The sequence below is a fragment of the Corapipo altera genome, unplaced genomic scaffold (genome assembly GCF_003945725.1).
Source record: "Corapipo altera isolate COAL_440 unplaced genomic scaffold, ASM394572v1 64, whole genome shotgun sequence".
NCBI lineage: Eukaryota > Metazoa > Chordata > Aves > Passeriformes > Pipridae > Corapipo > Corapipo altera.
Window position 1 is genome coordinate 12,896,240 of NW_020884893.1, and position 26,493 is coordinate 12,922,732.

The 26,493-nt window shown below is 46.9% G+C and overlaps 1 protein-coding gene across 3 annotated transcripts in view; it reads right to left on the minus strand.

The window, feature by feature from the left end:
- PPP1R16B (protein phosphatase 1 regulatory subunit 16B) overlaps nt 1-26,493 on the minus strand; it is a 56,799-nt gene that overhangs the window by 14,948 nt on the left and 15,358 nt on the right. Inside the window, exons 1-2 of one of the 3 annotated variants that reach the window (XM_027646151.1) lie at nt 25,816-25,946; nt 24,193-24,595 (exon numbers count right to left, since the gene is read on the minus strand). In XM_027646151.1, coding sequence (XP_027501952.1) covers nt 24,193-24,439 — 247 coding nt within the window. In that variant the 5' untranslated portion in view covers nt 24,440-24,595; nt 25,816-25,946. Of the gene's footprint in view, nt 1-22,118; nt 22,457-24,192; nt 24,596-25,815; nt 25,947-26,493 lie in introns of those variants that run through there. The other 2 variants (XM_027646150.1, XM_027646153.1) reach the window with 2 other exon arrangements.

A 26,493-nucleotide genomic window follows, 5' to 3' on the forward strand; every position in this document is an offset into this window, starting at 1 on the left:
CCAAAGTGAAATTCTGATTGGAAGCCACTGATCTGACATTGTCAAAAAGGAAGGCAAGACAGGAAAGTGAAATAAAACACTTAAAATCACAGAGTTGGTTCACCCAACTCAAAATGAATGCTCAGATTTACATTTGCTGAAAATAATTTCAGGGCATTGACACCTGCTTGATGGAACTGATGCAAAAAAAGCAGAATACAGCAAAGACAAAAGTCATCCACCACCGTGGTGAGTCCAAAGCCTCTGGGTTTTTTACAGCTCAAAGGCCAGTGCAGGAAGCCCACGCCTACACTCGCCTCACACCCCCAACGCTTGCACGCTTAACAGCAATAAGAGTGCTGAACTCCAGTCAATATATCCAGCTCAATGACTCTGCTTCTGCTGTTTCTGGTCAGCCCCGAGCTCTTGCTCTTCTAATCCAAGCTGAGTGATAGGCGAGTCATTCACCATTGGGTCTGGTTGTCTCTTATTTACCTCAGATGCTCTGCCATTAGGGTTTTAATTCAATCTCAGTCAGTTAAGTGTCATTGTGTACTAATGACATGCAGCTCCATAATCATGTTTTGCCTGATTATAGAGATTGGGACAAGTAGATGCTGGCAGATTAACCTTATAAGTGCTGTCTCTCCATGGGAAAAAGCAGTAGCATAAATCCCACCTTGTTACAGAGTATGGAGTTTTGTGTTGAAGGCACTGTGATCATGGCTTGACAGAGCTTGTAAGAGGCCCTGAAGGGTTAAGACTCAGAGAAGTATTTATCTTACCCTAAAGCAGCCTTGAATTCTTCACTAACCTCTGCAGCAGCACTCATTCCCACACAGGTCCACCATATTTCCCAGTATCTCCCAACACACTGAAGACTGACAATCACAAGACCAAGGAAAAGCACAGAAAAGTCAGAGAATGAAGCTAGGTATGAATGTAATAACAATGAGTGCAGAAAAACATGGCATGAAGACTCCTTTGCAACCAGTCCTAAGCTGAAGTTTGCATCTCAGTGTTCAGCAGGGGAGCACAGGGCTGGGCAGCAACAAGTCCTGGCTCTTTTCTCTAAAGTCAGAGTAAGGTTGCCTTCAGTATTCCTCATGTTCCAGACAACAAATCCCAACAGCTGGGCAAAAGTCCAAGAACTGTGATTTCCTATTATATATGCCCCCTTTTACCCAGTGTCCCATCAAGCTCGTAGCACAATACAGTCCCCACTCCTACCCACCACCCCAGCAGCAGGGCAAGGGGTGGCAAAGAGAAGCTTCATCACCCTCTGCTCCCTCTAGGCTGCAGAGGGACATGGAGGGAGGACACGGACACCTTCTCCACAGCCACTGCCCAGGAACAGGTCCCCCCAGGGGGCCAGGAAGAACAAATCTTCCTTTCTGATAAACTTCAGAAGAAATGTGCATTTGTGGGGTTTCTAGTGCCTTAGGAATAGGGAAGGGGGGGCACAAATGTGACACTTTACAGTGCTGGAAGCTGGACCCTCATGTCCAGGCGCTGCCACCGACCCGCTCGGCTGCTGAACACAACACAACACAGGGACAGGGACCCGAGCATGCAAAGTGCTTCTCCTCAAGCACTGCTGGTGCCACACACTTCAGTGCAAAGCCCAACACCTTCTCCCGCCCTCCAGGCACTACTGATGCTGTAGAGGTAGGAAGCAAATGCATCAGCTCCCAAGGACACAGATTAATCACTCAGCACCAGCTGATCACCTTCTGCCAGCTTCCACTCGTGGAAGGACAATCCTCCCATATGCCAATGGTATACCTTGGGAAAAAGTCCTCTGCCAGCCCCTCTGTGAGCCCAGGCCCCTCTCAGCCTGCCAGAACAGGCTTTTACAGGTCACATCATTGTGTTCAGCAGCAGCAGCCTTCACTTTAACACCACGATTAACTTCTTAGAGAGCTCACTGCTGAAAATGCTGAGCTCCGGCAACTCTGTCCTTGTTTTCATGTAGGTGGGGACAGGTGGGAGCGTGGATATACTTCATTACATGTCAAGCACAAGTTGTGGGAAGCAGTTTCAAGTGCATAGCAAATGAAGGAACGAAAATTATTACAATAGAAGCTGAGTGAACAAATTGTTGTGAATAATTCATTGCAAATTATATTAACTGAACAATCACTCGAATGTATTTTCCATTATTCTGCTTGCTCTGCCTATAATTGAACCTCTCACATGCCAAGATGATGTACATCCATCTTCAATTTATATTTAATCATTCACATCTGTGCTGTGTTAAACGAAAAAGAGCTCCCACAACAGCTGTGAAAATACAGCCTTGGTTTTAAGTCGCACTCCGTCATAGCTCCTAGGGGAGACTCAGAAAGATTCTCCTCCCCAACAACAGCAAACCCACTTCTCAGGAGCTCCCTCTCCTCCTAAGCCTGTCCAAGCCTCACTTATTCTCCTCAAAAACTGTAAAGCAGGGGAAAGGTAAAAAAAGCACTGCAAATGCCCTAAGGAAAATTCAATGTGAATAGTCTCTCCCACCTGAAGAGATATTACAGCACTATCATTTTTCATCAGTGTTATTTCCCACTGAGTTTACACTGGAAACAACTTTTCCAGAAAAGTTTCTAAACCAGGTGAAGACTTCTTCATGGAGAAAAAGAGCCTTTGTTAGTGCAATCCCCACTAATTCAATAAGCTACACCATAAAATACTGGATACTTTTACACTCCCATCTGTACCCAGCGCTTGCACACCTCAGGTATTAATAACTCATATGAGAAAAAGCCAATTGGAACTGATATGGATATCAGGGAGGGAAAAAAAAAACTCCAACAGATACCTTCCTGAAAGAAGGTCTTGATTCCCTAAAAAATATACAGTGTCAAACTGTTCATACTGGCAAGCAGGCTCTGTGCTCCAAGTTTACATACACACACAGGCCACTAGTTTTTGAAAATCCAAGTTTATCACAATCCTTTGCATTCAACAAGTTCTTTTTGAAATAATTTAAACTCTTCTAGTTTTCTTTCTGGTGAACTAGGCTCTTAAGGGCTACCTTTAAAAGCTATTATTCCACTGAGGTCTCTAGGGCAGTAGAATAATTCCTGTATGTTCATATCTGATTTCACTGAATAAAATGAAGTTTCACTTGGGTTAAGACACAGACTTTTACACATTGCTGTAAGTCACTTGCATACAAATGTAGCTTTGGTCAAAGACCCAGTGTAGCAGAAGAAACTCCTCCCAGCATTACTTGTGAGATACCAGTGGTGTCTGTGCCACACAGGAGAGTTGGCAAAAGTCTGGAAAAACTGATCCCATCCTGCCAGGCACGTCAGGATGGGCTCAGCTGCTCAGCTACTTCCAAGCTGCATGTTTACTGCTGTGGTTTTGCAGGGATATTTATTGCACAGGAGAAACAATGCCAGGAAAACAGCACTGAAGCTGTAAGCGCCCTGCCAGCAAAGCATCCAGCTTTCTAGCACAGCATACAATGATATTCACATTTTACAGCATATCTAAATCCTGAGCAATAACAGGATAAACTTACTCAGCCTTATCCTCCACTCCTTGCAATGTACAACTGATAGCCCATTGATAAAGACTGCAGCTTCCTAAAGCTTTTCGAAAGAAAAAACTCCCCACAGAAAACACAATGCCACACTCAGGCAGCTTCAAACACGTAGTACACCTAAAAATAAATATGGTCCAGTTTGCCTGCTGAGCCAGTGACCGGGATAGCCCATCACGACTGATCTGTCTCAGGAAGGTTCAAATTCTGGTAAACGCTTCCCACCTAGTTTATAGCTGGACACACATGTTGCTTCTAATATATGCACGAAATTGGGGAGGTTTGGAAAGAGGCAAACGGAGCCACGTCTGCTCTGTGCCATCCTCACACGGGCAGGGACGCTGCGTGCAGCTACACTGAACCCAAGTGCTGCTTCTCGAAGGAAAATCTATTTCTGATTTTGATGCTTCTTGCTTAAGAGGGCACAGCCCTCCTCATCCCAAGGAGCCTGTTCCATACAGCAGGCTCCTCCTGCAGAGCTGGGGGCCTGGCTTGTGCACAAGTTTTAGTCTGAGAGCAAGTGAGAGTTGTCGACAAGTCAAACATATCTAAGGGAGAGGGTACAGTTCTTTCTCCCCGCCCCGTGTCTATGTCATTCCATTTCTGCTCTCTGCTTTGACCCTTATCCATCACTGTAGCACCAGAGCACCAAGAGGAATGCCAGAGGGACAGCCTCCTACAGCTGTGTCTTGAAGGGACGGGCACAGCCTGGCCCCCAAACCCTTCTGCAGCCCATATTTTTCTTGTTCTGCATCTACAGGACTTCAAGCTCTGATAATGCATTTAGTGCTAGTGATGCTAAAGCATCTTTCTTTAATGGCTGCCATCCACCTGGAATTACTTGGATAAGTGTGCAAGTTACCCATCTGCAGCCAGCAGCAGAGCTCAAAGGGCACAGCAGAAATAAAGCCAAATTAATTTCAATAGGGAAAATAAAAATTAGAGGATGCTGCCATCTAACAAACCTTTCTAAGGATATAGTGTCATGTTCAAAAGTATCTTCATCCTCTCCTCCTATCAGACTAACAGTGAAATTGGTCCACGCTGGAGATATTGAACACATAAAGCAAAACTAAAAGTCAGAGATTACTTCCTCGGTTTCCCATTTCTCATCTGTTATTGGAAGAATAAATAAATCATTTTGGCATGATTTTTAAACAGATGATGGGTGTTGAAAGGGATGAGTGTTTTATATAAACATGGGGCTCAGCTGCCTTCAGCAGGACTGCTGTGGGCATGGGGCCAGGAAAGCAGATTCCCCAATATCCCTGCGACAGCGACACCTGGGCTGCCAAAGAGTCTCTTCTCTCTTTAGGAGGCATTTTTGAGTAGGTATTTGAATGGTGCTGATTTAAAGAGTATTAAAAAGAAACCCTAAAAAGAAAAAAATATTATATCAGACTTAGGGAGGCATGGACTAAGCAAACAAAGGCCAAGTTTCCCAAGGATGACTGAGAAGCTGTGGCAAGCAGCAGAGCAATCCTGGCTTTTAGGGTGTGATGGTGCACAGAGGGAATCGTCCCACTGTGGTTGGAGCCACACAAGTCAGTGGCCTGTGCAGGGAACACCACTATAAAGTGAGGGATGAGGAACACATCTCATTTCTCTTCATGTTTCAGGCTTAGATGAATGGTGCCTACAGAGCCAATAACTCAGCCAGCACCTCCTATTCACCTGCTACGGCTAGATTAAGCTTTCTTCCTACAAAAAACTCTTCTTGGCAGTCATGAGAACACATGCAAATCCATTCAGACAACACATCAAAGCCTTTCATCTGAGCAGCACAGAGGATCCCACTTACATACCTGTTCAGAAATAACTTTTGATGTATTGGACTGAAATCTACCTACTGAGACATGCAGCAGGCAGCACCTGTTGATGTCTGTACTAAGCTTATTAGAAATTAAATCTTTTAGGGTACCAAAAAGGAAATGCACCAAAAAAATCAATTGGCTTTAATAGAAATGACAGCCTAAAAAGTGTTTAGATAAACAGGTGCAATGATGTCAGAAGAGAAATTTTTGCAGCTGCTTGAGTCCATGAAGAGCTTCCCCAGCTACATTAGCACAATAGCATAACAGGTGATCAGAGGAGCAGAACTGCAATGCCCCTCAAACTCCACACAGAGCCAGCCTGCCAGTATTTGCAAGAGGATACTCTAATATGCTCTGTGTAGCAGGAAATAGTTCATATTGCCATTTGAAAGCATTATTAGGTTCCAGAGTCAACAGCCTCTGCCTCAGCTCGTATTTCAGGTATCCTATGGCCTCAGCTAAGCAGCTGTATGGTGACCTGAACTGCATGAATGTTTTTAGGAGTCTCAATTATAAAACAGGAAACTTTCTATTTAGAGTAACGGAAGAGCGGTTTTGGTGGAGGGGAGGGGAAATACGTATCTGCTCTTCAAGCTGCCCTGAGTTAATTCCAAACAATTCCCCCCAGGGACAGCCGGCTGAGCACATCCCAGGAGCTCAATGCCAAACCAGGCTCATTCCCCTCCTCTGCTCTTCATCCTGCCCCTCTTCAGAGACTCTTGTTCTCTGCTGTGCAATTCTAACCTTGCCCATGTCTTTAGAAAGGCTCCATCTGCTCTGGCTGTTTCACTGCCTTCTCCACTCTGATCCTGAGCAGCACTGTTTGGGTTTTTCCCCCCCTCTCACTTTGTCTCCCTTTAGCGTAGAATGAGTACATCAGGGATCACACCCTTAGGTCTGCTCCCATGGATCACTGGATTCATGGAATGGGGTGCCACATAGCCAAGGTCTGAATGCCTGCACAAGGCAGAAGCACAATGTGTAGGGACACGCTCCAAGTGCAGCCCCCTCAAACCCCGGCCTGTGTGACACAGCCACAGCAGCAGCTGCTGCCAGCCCAGATGTGTCTCACACCATCACTGACACAGGAAACCACAGGGCAAACACCAGGACTTAACAAGTAATCTGCTAAAACATCACCCTCTACTCCACAGCACCGTTTCTTACTGGAAATGCTGCGTTGCTGTGCAGTGCTGCAAGGGAAATGTCTATAAAAGCAGAAAGTCACCCCCTTCCTTTTTTTTTTTTTTGGTCAGATAAGGAGAAAATATGGTTTCATTTTAAAAAGCAAACACTACAGAAAAAACTTTCATGCAAGTATGGCAGCAACATGAACTTTACCAGAGAAGCACGGGCGATCCTTAGCAACCCTTTTGCTTTTGCAACCTGTAATTATTCAGCAGCAAATTTGACACAAAACAAGTGGGCACACAGTGATACAAGCTTGGTTGGTCTATAACCCCACTGTCGAATGCTGTGCATATAGACCACCCAAAGCTGAAAACACTCTCAAACAACTTCTGCCCCAAGTTCCATGTGATTTCTGCTTCCCACTACCTCAAGCAGTTGAAGATTATTCCCAGGCTGGGTGATGCAATACAGCTTCGTGACTGCTCAGAAGGTGGCCCACGGGGAGGCAGCTCCAGAGCTTGACAGGTCATTTAGACTTCAGAAAGGAAAAAAAAAAAAAAAAAAAAAAAGAGTCCAGTCTGCTGTCTTCCCCCATGCCTGCCTGCCCTACCCACAGAAAGTGCCAGCCTCACGTGAACTCAGGACAGCTTTTGCTGCCAGTTCTCCTCTGCTTCCGGCACTTTGACGCAGTAAAGAAAGGAACAGCACTTTCCTTTTCAGTGAGTGTCTCTTCTGCTTCAAAAGCCATCTCCATCAGCTTAAATCTTTCACCGGCACAATAGAGCCTGAACTCAGCAAACACCTTCAGATCAGAGCTGGGCAGAGAGAGAAGACCCGCTCCCTCTCTGGCAGGGGAACAAGGATGCTCCCTCACAGGAGGAAAGGCCTGCAGTCCAAACCCACAGGCACAGTTCACACCAGGGATATGAGCTCAAGAATCTCAACACTTACTAGACTTCTCTACCAGCCTTCTGGGGCAGTCTGGGAGTCTTTTACTTAACATAAAGAGGAAAAGAGCTGGAAGTCTCCTCCAGAAAGTGCTGGCCTTAGTGCTTCAGGCTAGGTCACTGATGTTTCAGCCTGTGTGAACAAGCACTTTAGTCTCTGCGCTTGCACTGATTTATTTCTTTTTAATCCTTTGCTTTCTATTTACCTGATGAGCTTATTAATATGAAGAAAATACACAGTTTAACCACCAAATTAAAAAATATGTAATTGCTACAGTTCTTACACAGGTTTAAAGCATTGTATTTGTCAGAGCAGTATCTCTGAACATCGAAACAACAACTCCTCTTCACTGAGAACAAGGAGTTGCAAGCAACAGCAGGGAGGAGAGAGATATATATCCTATATATCCCACTTAGAATCATAGAATTGTTAAGGTTGGAAAAGACCTTTAAGATCACCAAACCCAACCATCTGTTGACTTCTCCTCCTTTGGCCCTGCAAGAGATCGTCTGTCCTGGCATGAAAGACCTTGTCTAACTCTCCACATTAGTATTGCAAGTCAAATGTCTCTCCCACCCTCTGCAGCAAGAGGCAGCTCAGAGGAGTTCTGGTTTTCCTTTCTGCACCAGTGGAGAACAGCTTCAGTTCGCCAAAGTATATCACAATTCCTAATAAAATGGCAGTTTGCAAAATAATTAACAGTCATTAAAATTCTCCATTAAGTTTTGCCACTAGCAAGAACAGGACCATTCTCCTCTCCACAGTGGTGAAAACTCTGCTTATTTCTGTACTAAACCCAGCGTCGTTAATGAACCATTGCATCCCATCCTGGTTGCTTATGAGAGCTCCCTCACCAGCAGATCCCTCTCACTGGGGAGTTTTTCATTACATATTTAACATTACAAGAGCCTAAGCATCATGGACCACCTTTGAGCTGTCAGAATGCAAGAACAGTGACATCCACCTTTTGGGCTTGACGGGCAGATTGCCCTGTACTCACTGCATCCCTTACACCTCGGAGTAAAAGGAGAGAGCCTCCTTACTCTCTCCTACCCGTGCTGCTGGCCATGGCTGCTTCTGTGCAATTGAGGAGAACAGACTGCATGATTAAATTAGCTAAAATAACCTGACTTTGAACATCAAGACAAGAGGAAAGCCAGGCTCCAGCTTTGCGTCATCTCCCATCCATCCCGCAGTCTAATATTTTTACTTTAACATTTACAGTAACAACAAAATGCTTTAGTAGCTTAACCCACCTTAGCAAGTTCATTAAAGTAATTAATGCTGAAGTGGCTGCTTACACTGCTGTGCTGACAGCACTAATTACAGGTGGCAAAGGTGGCTCCCAGTGACAGCGCAGGGGACGAGGAGTCAGTTGGAGGCTCCTGCACAGGAATGGGCAGATATGCAGCCCTGACCACTTGGGCTGGACCCAGCACTCCCCTGCTCCTAAACTTAAAATTCAGTATCTCTAGCACTGAGTATAACCGAGCAACTGTGGCGGCTTCTGGTGCAAGAACATGCATTTTTCTGCTGATCAACATCCTGCAAAAGAGGCTTGTAGCTTCCTAGACACCTTTTGAGAGCAAGTCCTTCAAGAACATGAGCCAGGCTAGCTACCCAGGGTGACAGGGCCCTCACAAACCCTCACAAGGACAGGCACCCAAGTGCTTTTGTTCCTGGAGACACCACAGACCATTTTATCACCCGGGAAATGAAGTGGGAGGGCTGCATTCTCACTCACTAAGGCAGGGAGATAACCTTCCTCACACAACCAGCCCCATCCTGAAAGCATGGGCAGAGACCCACATGCTCAGTGGGACTTGTGCCAAGTGCACTTGTACCCATTTTGGGAGGTCCAGGAGATTTGATCCTCATTGCTAGATCTGTGATCAAGTACAAGATCCCTCCTCAATTCTTCTCAGTCCTGCCTTTGCCTGGAAAAAATTTTTAAAAATTATTTCTTTCCCTGCAGCTGTTTGTTACGGATGCTCCAAGGTGTTTCCCACATTTCACAGACTGAGGCAAATCCCACTCCAACCCTCCATTACCACCCCAATTAGTGCTACAACAGAGAAACTGTCTTTCTTCCTGTAAATCTTGTCATAAAGAACAATTCCTGTGGAAAGGAACCCGCCCAACCAGGAGCATCCAACAGGGTCTGGATCTCACACGAGCAGCTGCAACCAGTACAGTTGTATAATGGAAACCTGACCTACAAACCCTGAACCAAATTCTAGCTATTCCTCTTTGAAAAGTGAGCATGAGAAGGCTGCACATGTCTTCTGCCCCGGCGGCTGCTGACTCTTGCAACTGTAACCCCTGGCTTAGCTCCACATCCTGACAGGACTGCTACCTTTCCTCCAGCTGGCACACCCGGGAAGAAGGGGATCACTAGCAAAAAGTGAGCTGAAATGGGCCCTAGTTGCATAAATTGCACCATCTGTGCAACCTCTCCTAGGGGATGGACACATTTTGGTGGCCAAGCTCTCCATACATCACCATCCACTTTTGGCTGAAGAACACACAAAGGAATAGCTGGTGCTGCCTCTTCCACTGAACAGGGCACCAGGAGCAAGGGGCCCTTTCCCAACAAACACACATCCTTCACAGAACAAACAGGCATTGTATGTCCTCTGGGGACAGAACAACTGTAGGGGCTAAAAGGAGCAAGGTGACAACCAGGCTTGGCATGAGGCACAGGTAGTTTTTGGGACAGATTGCATTAATCTCTTTGCTGCTGAAGCCTTGCTCCCCAGTGGAAGCCCAGTTCCTCAGGAGAGCTGTTTCTCTACACAGACCCAATAAACCAGATTGGTTTGAGGTGTTTTGTGCCTGTGATGCACAACAGCATCAAATATGTTAAAAGGGAGAACATATGCACCACGGATTTCTAGCAAATAAAGCACCTATAAAGCAGAGATGAATGCTCAGCACACCCAGGTGAGGCTGTGCCACCGCAGGCAAAGCACAGCAACTGTGAACTGCAGAGTCACCCTGGGAAGGGGACAAAACAAAAGGTAAAGTCATCTTCTCCCCCACCTGAGCACCAGTCAGGAGAGCCCCAGTCAGATGGGAATTCAGACAAACCTGGGCCCCAGAGCAGCTCTGCAAGATGAGCAAACACTCCCTTGAGTTTCTGTTCTGCAGTGACATTCCAAGAGCATTAGAAGGAGGCTCTTCAGGGGATGGGGGAAGGAACAGGAGCTCTTATAAGAAGGTCCTTACATTGTCAGTAGTTCTTGAGATGCTTTGCAACCATCTGGCCCCTCCTTCCTCCACCCAGAGTATTTAAATCAAGGAGTTTCTTCAGAGAGTGGACTAGATTTGAATGACAAGGCTTTCCCCATCTTGACTGGAAATCCCTTCCTTTCCGATATTCCCACTGGAAATAAGAAGTTTGCTGTTGATGAAACACATTCCCAGGACTAAACTAGCAGTGAAGGACAGGGGCTGGGCTATGCTGACCCACTGACAGATCCTACTTGGCCACATTCCTGGGACAGCTCCCACGTCTATACCACACAGGGTACCGTATCTCCCCTCACAGATAACACTTCCCTCTCACAAGAAAAACAGATGGATAAAAATTGCCCTGTTGGACTTATCCCAAGAGGAAAACAAAACCAGTCTGCTATGGGGAAAGGCTACCTGAGCTGTTTTGGAAGATGCCCCTTCAACTCCACCTGCCTCTCCCATCAGTCAGTTTGAGCATGTTACAAACAACAGGAGCACAGTGAGAGATATTTTAGATAGCACACGCAACTGCAGTGGAGAATAACTCACTAAAAACCTGTTTTACTTAATGATTGTATCAGCAACTTTGCAAAACTGATTTCAGACGAAGCCGGTGCCTTGCTGCTGCTCCAAGTCCCGGGAAGTGCAGCACCACAGCCAAGTCACAGAACAAGGCAGGAACACTGAAATTTCCCCCAACTACCCTTATCTCACAGTAACTGGAGGCTCATTTTGAAAACTAGGACCTATTGAGAGCAAACAAACACGGTACGACATTCACTAAACCCTGCTGTGGCTGGGAATGCTGTAAATCACGTGCAGGGACAGAGTTTACATGCAGAAGTGACAAGGAACACACATCTGCAATGATTTTATGGCACACCAGCACAGAAAACGGTTTTATGTTCCTAAAAGCAGGTGATTAAAATTCCAGGGTGTCATGATTTTAATCCTGAGCTAATTTTTTCCTCTCTTCTATGCTGTAACATACATCACCATTATCAAGAAAGAAGAACTCTCAAAAATCAGATGTCCTGAAGCTAGAAAGTTATGTTTTCTACAGCAAATCAGTTCAACAGAGGCTCAATAAAACATGATTGATAATTAGTGTTTTCTTTTTGACAGCTAGTAACAATTGTCTTCTCCTTAAGTCTAGTGCATTTGCCAACCTAAAACTAATCTGTCCAAAAATGAAACAAAACATCCGCCAAAAAAATTCCCAGTGAACACTGGTTAAGATTTACAAAGTTATACAGCGCTGTCACCTGCTACAGCATCAGACAACTCAACAGTAATTAGGGTAGAGCCGAGACAGCCTTGTGGAAAGACCAAATCAGGCAAAGGGAAAACGGATGGGAATAGCTAAATCAGTTCAGATTTCCTTAACAAAGGTAGATCAAAAGAAAACTAACCTGATTAGGAGGGAGAGAGACACTGATCCAGATTCATCAAGCAAAGCAAAACAGCTATAAAGTGATACTTATGCTTGTTTTCCTTACCAGGGCCACACAAAGCACCAGCATGTACCAGCAGATCTGCCCCAGCTTCGTGGGCTAAGGGTAGACACTTTTAAACAAGGACAGCTTCCTCCCTCAGTGTACTTTCCCAGTTAAGTCCAAAAAAAAAAAAAATAGGCCATTAAAAAAGCCTCCTCAGATTTAATTAGAGTAAGTGATGCTCGTTGCCTGTTGGCAGTGCCACTCTCCCTGCTTCAGGCAGCTCGCCCTGATTATCCACAGGTCTGCATGGCCAGACCCAGGCTTTTGGCTCAGTCCATTCCAGACAGCACCAGATTTGGTGGTGCATGGCAGACAGGACACTGGCTGTGTCCGTGCAGAGATCCCCAAACATCCCACACTGAGGATGCAGTGCTGTGATCCCAGACACAACCCAGCATTCAGGGTGTTGGTGCTTCCCTCGGGATGCTCACAGAGCTGGGTACCGCAGGAACATGACTCATGCACACCCCAGGGACACCGTGCCTGCCTTCCCTAGGAAAGCCCAGTATGGATCCTGGCCCCTGCACCAGCCAGGGCACCATCACCTCTTCCAGCAAACCCTCTCCTGCGTGAGATTAGCCCACTGCTTGCAGAGCTGCCACCACTGCTTACAAAGGGCATTAATTTTAGTTAAATGCAGCCACTTAGTGGCTTGCTGAGTGTCCACGCTCCTGCTCTGCAGGGCACTCATTAGTCACTACCTAAGAACTCTCTGCCTGCCCAGCACAACCACCAGCCTTCCCATTAACACCAGGGCCGGGTGCTGCAAGTGTCTTCACAGCAACACACAGCCAGGCTGGCAGAGTAAAAAGCTCCACAGAGCCACTCACACTCCTGGTTCTCCCCAAATCCCATGGGAACAACTCGCTCCCCAGGGGTAATGACACTGCAAAAAGCTCCCACCCACGAGCAGTCTCAGAGAAGGCCATCCTGGCTGTGTCCCCACACACTCCTGCCAGCCCCACTGCTTTCCAGACCTGTACCTGTCCCAGGGGATGCACAAACACAGGTACATCATTTCCTTCCAATTACCACCCCCAGCCTGGGACTCTTCTGCTCAGGTTAAACATCCGTGCCCACAAGTCAGTATTTTACACAGTCACTCTGTACACCACAAATTGTGCCATATCTGATGAGGTTTTTGTTGTTCAGGAGGCTGTCCCAGAGTCAGAAACAGCTGCACTGCTTGTCCTGCTCCTGCAGTGTGTATATCCTGCTCTGACAAAGAGATCTCCAGCCTCCTCTTCACCCACAAGCATTTCCACCAGTAAACCCTCTCCAGTCTCAGCTCTATCACCCTGCTTGCCTTTCCTAACAGCCCTCAGAGCTGTAACCATGAATCAAACCACTCCTGTGCAGAAGCAAGACCCTCCCACAGCACTGGGAGCAGGAAGAAGCACAGAGTGCTCCGAGGAAACATTCCCAGTTCTCCTGCTTTGCAGTCACCCCCTATCCTCTGTGGGAAGGTGGCCTCCCATGCTGCAGGCTTCTACCCCAGCTGTGGAGAGTTCAGACTTCCCAACAAGAGCAAAGAGATGTCCACAACAAATCAGGCCCTGCCCAATGTTCTCTCATATTTTAGTGAGAGATAACAAACATAGTCAAGGCTTTGCATGAGTCTCACCAAACCTCCACGTTCATGCGTGGGTCAGATGCCATCTGACACCTCCCAAGGAGCTGATATTACACTGGATGTTATTAGGATCTAACACAGAAGCTACTTTGGGACAGGGCAAAACTGCAAGACCAACTCTGCCCCCAGTAAATGTCCTTGTCTTGCCCCCACTCCCAAGACCCCATGGTCTGTGGGTGACCAAGCTGTTACTTCCATCTCTGAGTGACGCAGCAACCATGCTGGGGTCTTAACCCTGCAACTCAGCCCACTGGGTTTTGAAGCCTTCTCCAGCTGTGGCATCTCAAGACCTCCACACATGATGCTCCCTGGAGGAGCTCTTTCCAGAGGGCACAGCAGAGACAGGACAGCTGGCAAACGAGGGGCCACAGCCACAAGCAGAATGGGACAAGGAGCAATTTTAAATAGAAGCGAGCCAGCTCAGTGGGTGGGTAAACAGGATCCCTACTTCTTTCCTGTTCCATGGTTGGAAAACCCACAGGCCTTTCCTGTAGGAAGGGAAGGAGAAGGGTGGGGATCCCACCACACTGGGTACTGACTGTCCCAGGGAACCACTCCTCCCCATGGCAGAGGTGAGAGATTTCCACAGCTGCTGGGAACTCCTGGTGCTGATCAGGACAAACCCCGAGGGGAAAAAATGCTGTGTCTGTATATTGTAATCCCACAGGGCAGGAGGGGCTTAACTGGGTGGTCTGTACACCGGCATTCCGCAGGAAAGAGCTGAGTGCTTTTCACATGGACTCCGTATTCTTCTGGAGCACAAATGCATTACGTGACCAAACCAAACTGAGTGCAGCAGAAGTTAAAATACCCAAATACCTTTAGAGGTCTGTGCCAAAATGCTCAGGGATCCACAAGAAGCCCCCGGTCAGTAGTAGCTGAATGTGCTCCTATCAGATCTTGGTCCAGGAAGGCTTAGTGAGCAACGTACTCCTGGGAAGCTGTGAAACCCACAGGAATGACACAAGGATCAAGCAAAGCCAGATGGCCAGACCTTTGGCTCATCACCCTTGCCCTGCTCTAGGCACACTTCTATCTGCAATCCAAGCTGTCAATCCCATTTCACGAGAGAAAAATCAGTCAACAAATATTGCCCTTGAGCTAAAAGACGAGGCTTTGGGTGTAAGTAAAGCAAGAAATATTTCCTGCTCACTTTTTCCCCATAGGATAACTGACAGATCAATGCTGCAAACATTCCCACTACTAAACACATGGTAAATCTTAGAGCACTGCGTGATACAATGCAATGATGACCCAAATCTTGAATCCATGCCACTCATTCAGTGCTGACCAGCATTCAGATGACAGCTTTCCTGTCTCTGAAGAGTGATGGAATATTGCCACAAATGAGAATAATTCGGGTCAGGGGACAGAGCAGCAGCTTTTTCATAGCTACTTCACAACTGCATGATTGAAGTTATGAGAAATAAATTTACTATGAAAGTACACAGAGAATCCTGCTTAGATGGCCTTTAAGATGAAATTTTAAACTCACTGGCCCTTCTAGTAAAACCAAAATGGACTTCCAGCACCTCTCCATGACCCATTGTCACCTACCAACCCAGGCATGCTGTGCTTTTGGCATGTCCAGGACTTGCATCACTGTTGTGACAGCATCAGCTTTAGGAGGAAAGAAAACCCTGTAACTCCCTGACTGCCAGGAGGATGTCACTGCAGATCCACGGGGACCATCCTGTCCTCCTTCACTGGAGCTCTGGCTCTTTCTAATGCCTGCTATTTCAGGCTATTAAACCAAAATTTTAATTAAAAGAAGAGGCCCATTTAAGTTCCCATGGAGCCCTGCTCTAGCCTTGCTAATTAAAGACAAACTGATGGGATCTGAAATAATAAAATAAACCAGGTCTGAAAAGTTCTAGAGTCACAGGAAGAGTCTGAACTCGAAGTAGGTTGAAACTTGCTCTCCATGGAAGCACTGCACAGTGTCCAGCCCCAGGTTTCTAAGTTGGGTCCTAGTCTCTGTGGAGCTGATGGGCTCTCCAGAGGGTTAATCACAGGACCCCAGTTTGGATCTCACTTGTCTTCTCTGACAATGCATAATCTCAACCCAACGCCTGAAGACAGATGCAGAAAGTTCTCTCCATGTCCTTAATGTGAGTGAAATGATTGTCCTTTACTGCAGGATCACTGCACCTTTCAAACCCCAAAAGACCAAGAACTGGTATGGATTTCCAGGTGAATTCCTTGTTCCAAGCCATTGGGCAGACCATGAAGACCATGAATGTCCTACAGCAACAAAAACCTCAGTGCAGCAGAGCTGCTCCCTTTCCGTGCTTCATGCTTTCCGTTCAATAACACCGGGTTGGTAAAAGTTTGCTGGTATTGAAACAGATGGTGTTGACATAGAGAATCCTTCAGACAGGATAATTCACAGTGAGCCATCACATCTCACTGTGTTCAGGCCTTATCATTTCAACCAGAACTGTGGAAGTACCAGCACCTCGTCTCCAACCTTTCCTGCTCTAAACCAGACCAGAGTGGAAATACTTCGAAGGTACCAGAATCTCCTCCACTCACCCAAAATGTGAATGTTTCCAGACAGATGTAGCTATAAAAATGGACAAAATAGAAGCTGTAACACTTCTCTACAATAGAAACCATCAGCTGCCAACCAGACTAAAACAGGGCTGGTGCAATCAAGGAGAATGGTTTGCGAGCGACTTTCAGGTTAATTCCTGCTCTAGTCTCCCCTTTTTAGAGGTGAACTCGATAGCAGTAGCCCTTGGGAGAAAAAAGAGTGGGTGTTATTTTGTTTGGTGGTTGGGTTGTTTAGCATCTTTTTACACGGGAGAGTGGTGGGGTTTTTGAAACTAATTTAATTTCTCTTGTCAGCCCAGGTAAAGACAGACAAGATAAATGAGACTATGGAAGCTTCCCTTTACAATTCAGAGCTTGGTGCTCTTCCACTCAAGGCAGGGACCACTCCTTGTGCCCTCTGAAAGCAAAGCCTAGAACAGCAGACAAGACCATCAGGAAAAAGGGAATTACAATCTGGCTTGAAAACCTTGGCCAAACTGACAGATGCTGCAAACTGCTACTAAATGTATTCAGAGCAGGAGGAACACCCCAGAATAACTAAAGCCATCTTTCTACATGAGTGGCATTTACAGCCAGTCTACCTCACTATCTGGGGAATCCAGAGGCCAAATTCAGCAATAAACAGTTGCAAATTGCAGGGATCTCAGTGGAAACTGCATCTGCTTGCTTGGAGCTGCACATGGGCTCTTGTTCCCCAAATTAAAAGGAGTGCAGGGTGCTTGATTGCATCTTGGCTCTTGATTACAAATGCACCGGCAGACAGAATTAAACAGTTTGCTTCCTGGCCTATTTAGCATCCTTTAGTGACGGGATAGAGGGTGGGCAAGGCTATAGGGATGTTTTTAAATGGTTATACCAGAATATGATTTTTTTCTTTTATTTTTTTCTCAAGACACTTACAGAGAATGATAAGGTTTCCCAAAGACCTGGCCAGGCTCCAGAGGCAAAAAAAAGCAGTGAAAGTGTATGTAGAAGAAGCTATAAGGCACTGCCTGAACCAGCTGCCATAGCAACTGCTATTAAAGAAAGAATTAGAGCATTCTTCACAGAAGTAGGAAAACTCCCAGTCAATAAACATAAGGATGAGAAGCAAGGCAAAAGAAAGGAGGATAAATATAAGCTAGTACAAAAAATATGCAGAACTGAATGAGCAGCAAGACCACCTGCACATGTAGATGTGCTCTGGTGCTGTGAAGGTGCCTATAAATACACTAAGATACCTAACTCCACCCTCATTAGCAAGCATTTTAGATACAGTTGATCCTGCCTTGGGGCGAGAGGTGGATTACATGACCTCCCGAGGCCCTCTCAACCTCTATTTTCCATGATTCTAGGAGGAAGAAATCTACACCAACTGAGCTGAGCTGGCCCAACTCCAGAAAGGCAGGAATTTAAATCTGGGGAAAAAAGTAGATTTAATCCACTTTTCAAATTCTCCTTGAACAGGAAAAGGGGCAGAAAGCAGAGCCTGTAACCACAGCTTACAGCCAAGTTCTTCCTATCCAGAAACACATTTTCAACTGAGTCAGAGTAAAGCAGCAACATGAGGTTTCTCCCCACAAGAAGGTTTCACCCCCAAAAATACTCATTTCCCCACTGACATTCATTTGAAAAGAAGAATTAGATACTTGTCTGGAAAACTGTGCTTTGGTTGTGAGCTGTCTGGACTTTTTTATTTTTCAAAATACACCTGAAAACAGAATGATGCTGCAAAATGCCAGGTACCAGTGAGCTCTGGGGAGCCATCAGGCTCGTGTCTTACGTCCTTTTGGCAGAACTGGATTAGGTATCACAACACAGCCCTGCAGTGGGACAGGGCCTTGGCTATCAGAGCTCATGGCCAAGGAGAGAAGACAGAACATCTTTTACTCCAGATTTCTGCTGCTTATTACACAGAAGACACCAGAGGTCCCCAACTGAGCTGCTATTTACGCTCTCCAATTTTTCACTATTGGAGTGGAACAAACACACAGTTAACTGGAGCATAGGAAACAGCACACACCTGGAAGGCAGCCAGGCAGGCAAGAAAGAAATTGCCTGCAAGAAACCCCATGTCACAGCCCCCAGAGCAAGAAGCTGGCTGGGCTGTAGCCTCAGCCCTTCCAGGCCATTATCCCCCTGAGCAGGCAGCCAGGAGTGCTGCTTTCAAGGGTTGATCCAACCCATATCCATGGCCATGGCTGTGCTTCCATGCCTTGGTCCCCCTCGTGCGGATGGCAGGCAGATGTCCTCCCAGGGAAATCACAAAGACAACCAAGACGGGAAGTTACTGGCTAGAAAAAGCCACCCATATATAGGCAAATATTGTCAGGCTCAGACTGAGAAGTTCTGGCTTCAACATTTGGCAGCCTCTAGACACCAGAAAACAAGCTGCCATCCACAGCTGCCTCCAGGTCACAGCAAGCAGATCAGCCAGGACAGGGAAGGGAAAGGTTAAATGCCAATGATTTAGCACTTGGTTGTAGGCATTAACATCTCCAGGCACCTGGTTGAATTAAGGTCCCATTGATAATCCGCCTTGGGCTGACAAAAGTCCTGACAGTTCCCAGCGCAGGTGGCGCATCCTGAGCCCTCCCTGCCGTGAGTTGGCCGGGCAGGGTTTGCAAAGCAGATGGTGACCTTACATATCCTACCTAGTGCACCTTGCATGCACAAGCTGAGAAGTTTCAGCCTTTCCTTCCCATTGCCCAGATCCCCTTTCGAGCCAGAATAGTCCTCTCACACGGCTGCATTAACACCACTGACAACACTAATAAACCAAAGAAATGTCCAGTTCGCATTTAGGTGCACATGCAACCAAGGAGACACTGAGTTTCTCCTCCAAAACACACTGTAGCCAAATTTTAGAAGCCGATTAAGTGCCTTAAGCCACTTCTAGTAAGAAACAAAATCTTGACAACTGTCACTGGCCAATCCCTGTTTGATTAAAAACAACTTGAATCCAAACAGACCATCCTTACTGGTGGGACAAGCAGTTTGAATCCAATGTTTATTCATTATCTTGTAATCTTATTACAAGATACACCAGAAATATTTTCAGTGGTATCAGAAATGGTTGGAATTGGCACATGTGTAAAAGCCAGAAAGCAAAAAGATGTGAAAATGACCCATTTCTATCACAGAAGCCAAGAACTACAGAAGCAAGGGGCAAGCAGAAAGATGTGCCCACTGAGGAGAAGGTGGGCAGCTGGGCCTGCAAGGTGCTTGGGGAGAACAGGCTGTTTAAATGTTGATCAAAAAAAACCCGAAAAAAATTCCAGCCAGGATCCCTCCCTACATCACTGCTTCTCAGCAAGGATGGTCAGAGGGCATTCATGCGAATGTTTGGTTCTTGTTTTAGTCAAGAAAAGCAATTGCTTGCTGTGGGGGTTCAGGAGGGAACCTGCCTGTGCTGCAGAGAGAGAAATTCCAGAGATGCAGAATTTCTGGTCTGTGGGTATGAAAAGAGTCTGTTTCTCAACTCACATCTTGAAACAACTCAGTGAACGGAAGTACCAGCGTCCCAAGAACAGACATCCCAATTCATCTGAAAGGGGTCAAGAAAAGCCTTGACCCACTGAAACCAAAGCTCTTCTGCAACAGCTGGTGTCAGCTTTTATGAAACACATTCTGAAGTTAAGCCAATATCTCACCTTATTTTTAAAAAAAAAGTATTTCTGATCAAACTTCTTCGTTTAAAGAAAGAATCTGAAACAAAATGTTGAAGTTGACTCCAGATTTGGGGAGGGAGAGGGCCTCATCCCATGAAAACCTGGGATGGACTGTCAGCAGTAATATCCAAACAGAAAAGTTGGCATTTCAAACTCTTATGGATATAATTTTCCCATTCGATTGAAATTTCAGGGAGTTGGGGACAATAAAAAAAGATTATTTACTTGTTATGACAACAGAGAAAGTTGCAGATTCAATACTGCTCATGCTCCCAGATGCCTCCAGTTAGCTGCCATATGCAAACCACCCTGTGCTGGCATCGCATCCAAATTGCATGAAAAAGCCAAGTTAAAATATGGCCAAATATATGAATTTGCTTTAGGAAGACATACCAACACCCATTTACAAAATTAACAAAATCCATCATTGCCAAGGGCTCCCACACACAGCTTCCCAAAGAGGAGAGCTCTCATTTCCACACCCAGAGAATTTAAAACTCAAGAAATGCCTTTGTTATTGAAAAGAGACTTTAAATTTCTGACTCAGATCATTCCCAAATACCCAGATATATACTCAGACTTCTGGTTATAAAAGAGATTTTTTTTTTTCAGAGCCCTTCAAAGGGCACAAAGCCCAGGAGAAAAACCTTCTCAGACAGACAAATGCACTTGCTCATAGACTTGGACACAGGAACCCCATGTAAAAAGCTTCAGGAGATTAATAACGTGGGTGGAAAATTAAGGCACCTCATAAAAGGTTTGAAGTAACAAGGGAACAGATCACATCAACTTGGAAAGGTTAAAGAAAGCAATTTATAGACACTAATTAGGGCCTCTTTTAAAAGTGCCTTTGGAAACGACAGGGTTGAGTTTATTCCAGAAAGGTGCAAAGGGAGCACAGTCGGAACTCCCTGAGGATGCTCCTGAAATGGTGGGTGAAGCATGCTCAGCACTGCCTCACATGTAAAGGGTATTTAAGGGTCAGCATGAAGGGAAACATGGGGGATGTGTTTATGTGAATAAGCTGGTTCCTCCTCAGGGAAATCTCCCCACACTGGCACAGGACCCAGTGAGCCCCAAGCTTGCGCCTGCTGCTCTGCCAATGGGAACTTTTTTGCTGGATCAAACCTGAGTTTTCCTTCACTTTCTGGCTCACCAGCCCTAAAGGTCTGCATGGTTAAACTCCTGCAGAAGTGTTGTTTTATGCAACACTCTGGCTCTGGTAAAGTTTCGCTTGCAGGATGAAGTGCCAGGAGGTGGGAGCTGAAGGACTCTGCAGCGATGCTTCCCAGAGCCATGGCCGGGGGGCAGCAGGTGCCTGTGGGAGGCAGCTCTCATCCAAGAGCAGGAGAAACCAGGGTACCTCCAGCACTGCTAGAAGGTGAGTTGGTCCTTGGGGGTCTTTATTTCTCCACTGGCTCACTGAAGGGAACACAGCTCACCACCCAGCTAATGCCAACACCTCCAGCTTCTGTCAGTCAGGCGGAAGCTCCCCCTGCAAACAGCCCAGGTGTGAGAAGGGACTTCCAGACAGCAAATGCCACATGTCTGTACAAGCAGCCACTTTACCCACCTTTGGGATCTGTTTTTCCAATTTACAGAACACCAGCTCCTCTCCCCAGTCTCTGGGGCTGCTTTTAGAGGAGCTCAGTGAAAGACCTGGACACGACAGCCCTGCAGCAGCCAGGGTTGTTTTCAGGGATGAGGTGCTGCCCTGGGAATGGCAGGACCGGCCTCCTCCCCACAATTTCAGATCCCAATCTTGCAGGACAGCCTCAAAGGGCTACCTACAGCCTTCAGCAACTTCTTGTCCTTCTTCTCACAATTCCTTTGCAATCAGTACAGTAGCTCATAAAGCACTGTTTTGTTGCATTATAAAGCAACTCCACAGACACTGGAACAGCCCAGAGGCTGCATCCAGCACTGTGCTCCCTGTAAGCTCTGTAAGGCTGAGTGTTCTCCCCTTTGTACCATCCTCCTGCAACCAGTTCAGACTGAGCTCAGAGCTGGGTGAGGACTTGAACATATTTCCACTTTAAAAGGTTATGGGGTGTGATGCCCCTCCCCCCAGCATTCCCATGGACCCCAGCAGGTCCAGTCTGGCAACTGGGAGCGCTCCGCTCTCACCTTGGAGTTCTCCCATGAACTGTCTGTAGCTATTTCAGTTTTCCAAACTGGAGGTCCAGGGCAGCACTCTGCAGCCCAGGGGAACTGCTGCCCTCCATCTGGGGTCACTGCTCAACACCTCCTTCTCCCCAGCACCACTGTCCGCTCACGTCTCCCACCAGCATGTTTGCAGCGTGCTCCCTACCCTGGTTCTGCCCACAGAGATCCAAAGGAGCTTTTAATAGCAACTTGTTTGTAAAATCTGGGATGTTTTGACAGATCTGTTGCAGACGATGTGAGGAACAAGCTGACAGAAGCCATCACCCCTTCATAGCTCCTGCCCACGCTGATGCTCCCCAGGAGCCCCTGACTTCTGTCCTGCTTCACCACTATGCTGAGATCATAGAACCATGGAATCATTTAGGTTGGAAAAGCCCTCTAGGATCAGAGTCCAACCATCCCCCAGCACTGCCAAGCCTACCACTTAATCGAGAGCCAAACCTACAGATCTTTTAAATCCCTCCAGGGATGGTGACTCCACCACTGCCCTGGGCAGCCTATTCCAATGCTTAACAACCCTTTTGGGGAAGAAATTTTTCTCAGTATCCAGCCTAAACATCCTCTGGAGCAGCTTGAGACCATTTCCTCTTGCCCTATCACTTGTTACCTGGGAGATACAGCGATTCTGCAACATGCCTGGTCACCTGTGGCTGAACCTGCATTTCTTACACGCTAAAGAAGTCCTCTTCTCTAAGCCTGTCACATCTCCAGAGTCAGAGAGGTCATTGGATGAGTGGGAAGCCAGAGTGGCTGAGCCCAGTGGTTGTGCCATCAATGGCAGAAGGAAACAGGGATAAGGGAAGGTGCTGTAGGTCCACGTGGGCACACAGAAGCTCTTTCAATTACATCTGGGCAAGAGGCAGGCAAAGAACAGTGAAATCAGCATGTTCAGCTCCTCAGGGATGCAGGGCTGCTCCCTGAAGTGAAAGGCAGAGGTTTGCACCCAATGACTCCATCCTAGAGGGCTCAACCCACCACCTCCATCAGGAGGAGATCACATCACAGCTCCAAGACATCTTTGGGACAAAGAGCCAACTCACTATCCAACTCCACTTTCTTTTCCCTGATTTCATCACACAGCACCTACTACCATCCCCTCTCCTGCTTCAGGAGTGAGAACGATAAAAACTAAACACAAAGGAATGGAAAAGCCACAAAGAACAGAAGTGGCACACCTGCCCAGAGGTAGCTCAGAGGTGACACGTGCCAGCTGCAGTCCCAGCTCCAACCTTCCTCACATTGACTTCTCAACTTCTTAATCATTTATATTTCACCTCCCCCTTGACTTCCCACGTGGAAACAAAAGATGATTCATATATCAAAGTAATCACCTGGGATCTCCAAAAGCCCACGCGTAAAAAAGTACTCTCTGGCTCCCCGGAGCTCACAAGTTTTTCCCCATGCTGTGTTGAGGCAAATGGTTATTGACTTTTAGACATATTTTTTCCTCCTCCCTTCAGATTTTGTAGCAAAAGCAAGGCACTTTGATCCACTTTGAAATGGTGTAATTAAACCAATTTCTGAACAATATGCAGTTCTGTTCTATAGGAAGCACTAAGCAAAGCCATGCTTTACAGTATTTTGGGAAAAAATTCATACATCCATGTAGCTCTCAATCCATGCCCTCAAGCAGGGAAGCTGAGGAGATTTACACTGACATGTAAATCCCTGCAACAGACTTCTATAAAACCACTGAGAGGCACACCCACAAGGCAAAGGAGGGTTTTACACCTTCTGTAAGTAGGAAGTATGAAAAGGAAAGAGATGAAAACTGCCTTCCTTTCCCTAAATCTCAGTCATAACTCCTGCCCTATCCTGGCATTTGTGCACCCACTCATGATGCCCATCGAGGTAATGCTGGTGTGTCACACAGTGCTTTGAGGACCCCACAGTTGTATCAGAGATGGCAACGCTTTAGAGACCACACCATGTCAAGGGCAGTCCAGGGCATGGATGACAGCACAGATGCCTCTGCACGCCACGGAGGGCCTCACACAGAGCCAGACAAAGAAACTGCCAGATACACGCGCCGTACCTTCCTCCACGTCGTTCCTCAGAGAGGCCTCCAGCAGAGAAACGCTGGCTTCAAAAGACACTTTCTTTCGGTTCACAGCATTTCTCTTCCTTTCGTGCTTCCTCTTCTTGTGCTGCATCTCCTTCTCATACTGTGCCCACTTCTTCAGCTGCTGAGCCCTCCGCTTCTGGGCTGCCCGCAGCCTCTCCAGCGTGGGCACTTTGTCCAGCAGCTGCAGCTCGGTCAGGAGGTCCACATGGGCATCCATTGCTTCTGCCAAGAGAGGGATGGGGAAGGACGTCCCAGTGGGAAACAGTGTCCCACCACAGGTCCTCTGGATCACAATCACCTGCTGCTATACCAGCATCTTGAGGTCGAGCTGGGGAGGGCCCATTGCAGTGTCCAATGAGAATATGGTGGAAACCTGCAATGAGGAGGAAAAAATGAGGGATCAAGTCTCCTCATTCCATGCAGGCAAGCAGCTAACATCAGACTGTTGGAAAACACAACAGGCAACACCTTCCACCCCAAAAAAGGTAGCTCAGTTAATTGTGCTTTAATTGCTTGGTTGTTCTCACTAACCTTTGTGATTTCCCCCTTTTTAATTCCCCCCTTCTCTCACTCCAAACATCCAAGCAAAACCCTCTTGATAAAGCAGCAGTTCTAGTGTGCATGGTGTTCATGCCTATAGTTCACACCAGCCCTCTCTTACAAGCAGAACAGTCTAAAGGAGCAAAGATCTTGCACATATTTGATATAATTCGTCAGACAACTCAGGAGAAATCTGAGTACCGAGACACACCTCCTTCCCTCCGGCTGATCCCTTCCAGCACAGCCATCACCCCTCATTGCAGGTGCCCCCACCATGCAGCCAGGACTTCTTCATCCATCAGCCCCTTCCCAGCCCAGCCCTAAGGACAGAGAAATAGGACATGGCTCCCAGGGAGGTACTGCTAACACTTAAACTGCCTCAGCTCTTAAAAACATGGGGGTTGTGTTCATTTCTCTCTTCCTTTGTGTTTTCTCTTCACCACACGCTAAATCACTCTGGTTTTGCTGTTCAGGCTCCACAAGCACAGAGATGAGAGCAGCTAATTCACAGCTCCAGACTCTTGGTGTGACCACGACACAGACCTCTGAGCAGTGCTACCCACAAAGCCATCACCCAGGGACCCATGGGCAGCTGCCCAGTCACCTGCTGCACAGGAGGAAGAAACACATCCCGGATTTACAGAGCGGTCCAACAGGGAAAGGTGCATTTGAAATAAATCCAACATCACAGGCAAACTGAACGAGTCCTTTCCAACACATCCGTGCAAAGCACAGTGGATGCAAGGTGAGCATGCCAAATCCAGGTAAGAAGCAAATAACCACATACAAGAGAGTTCTTGTTGTTCAGCCAGTTTGGAGGGGGAAAAGAAAAAATAAAGTGCTGATGGGAAGGGGAGACTATGGAGAACTTAAGTATTCCCAAGCACCTGAGAAAGCCCCAAGGGGACAGCTGAAGCCATTCCCTGCTCAACTCTCCTGCTGCAAAAGAGGGGAAGCAACATCTCATAAGCAATGGATGCAAAGAATCTATGGGAAAAATAGCAGAAGAGAGGTAGCTAGACCAAGGTGAGAGACATGGTGAGGATACCAAACCTTACTCCATCCAGCCCAGCCAGGAAAAGCCTCAGCTTATCCCTCTCAGAGGGAGAAGCAGCCCATCATGGAGGCACTACTGTGAGGGGCTGCAGGGAAGTGTCCAAGCCACACAGCACATCCACCACCTGCCAGTGAGTTTCACCAGGCTGAGACAGCCACGCCTACTAAACACTGCCACAGACCTTCCACAGGGCTTCGACCTTACCTATAAATATCTGGGCAGACTGACAGCGACACAGGCCATTTCCTCCCCCAGATAATTGGTTTGAGAACTGAAAACAAACAAACCCAGCCAGAGCACACAGGCAGGTCCTGGGCAGTTTCTTTATCCAGTAAATGGCCAAGGGCAGCTTCAGCAACACCTGCAAACCTTATTTTGAGGGTTTAAGGATAGACCTGAACAAAAAAACCCCTGTTTAATCCCATAAGAACTAGTTCCACAGGGACAAACCCAAATCCTCACGAAGTTTTTTTATAAGAGAGATACTACTTAGAAATTCAAACACTTGCCTGAGATGGAAAATATCAACTCATTACTTCAGTATGTCTCTGGAAAGCAAGGGAAGGGTGCCACAGCTCCTCCACAGCACCAGAGCCACGCACAGCTCCCCCTCGCCCCTGCCCACAGTCCCCATGAGCCAGGACTCACCAGGGTCCCCAGAAACCCTGAAGAAA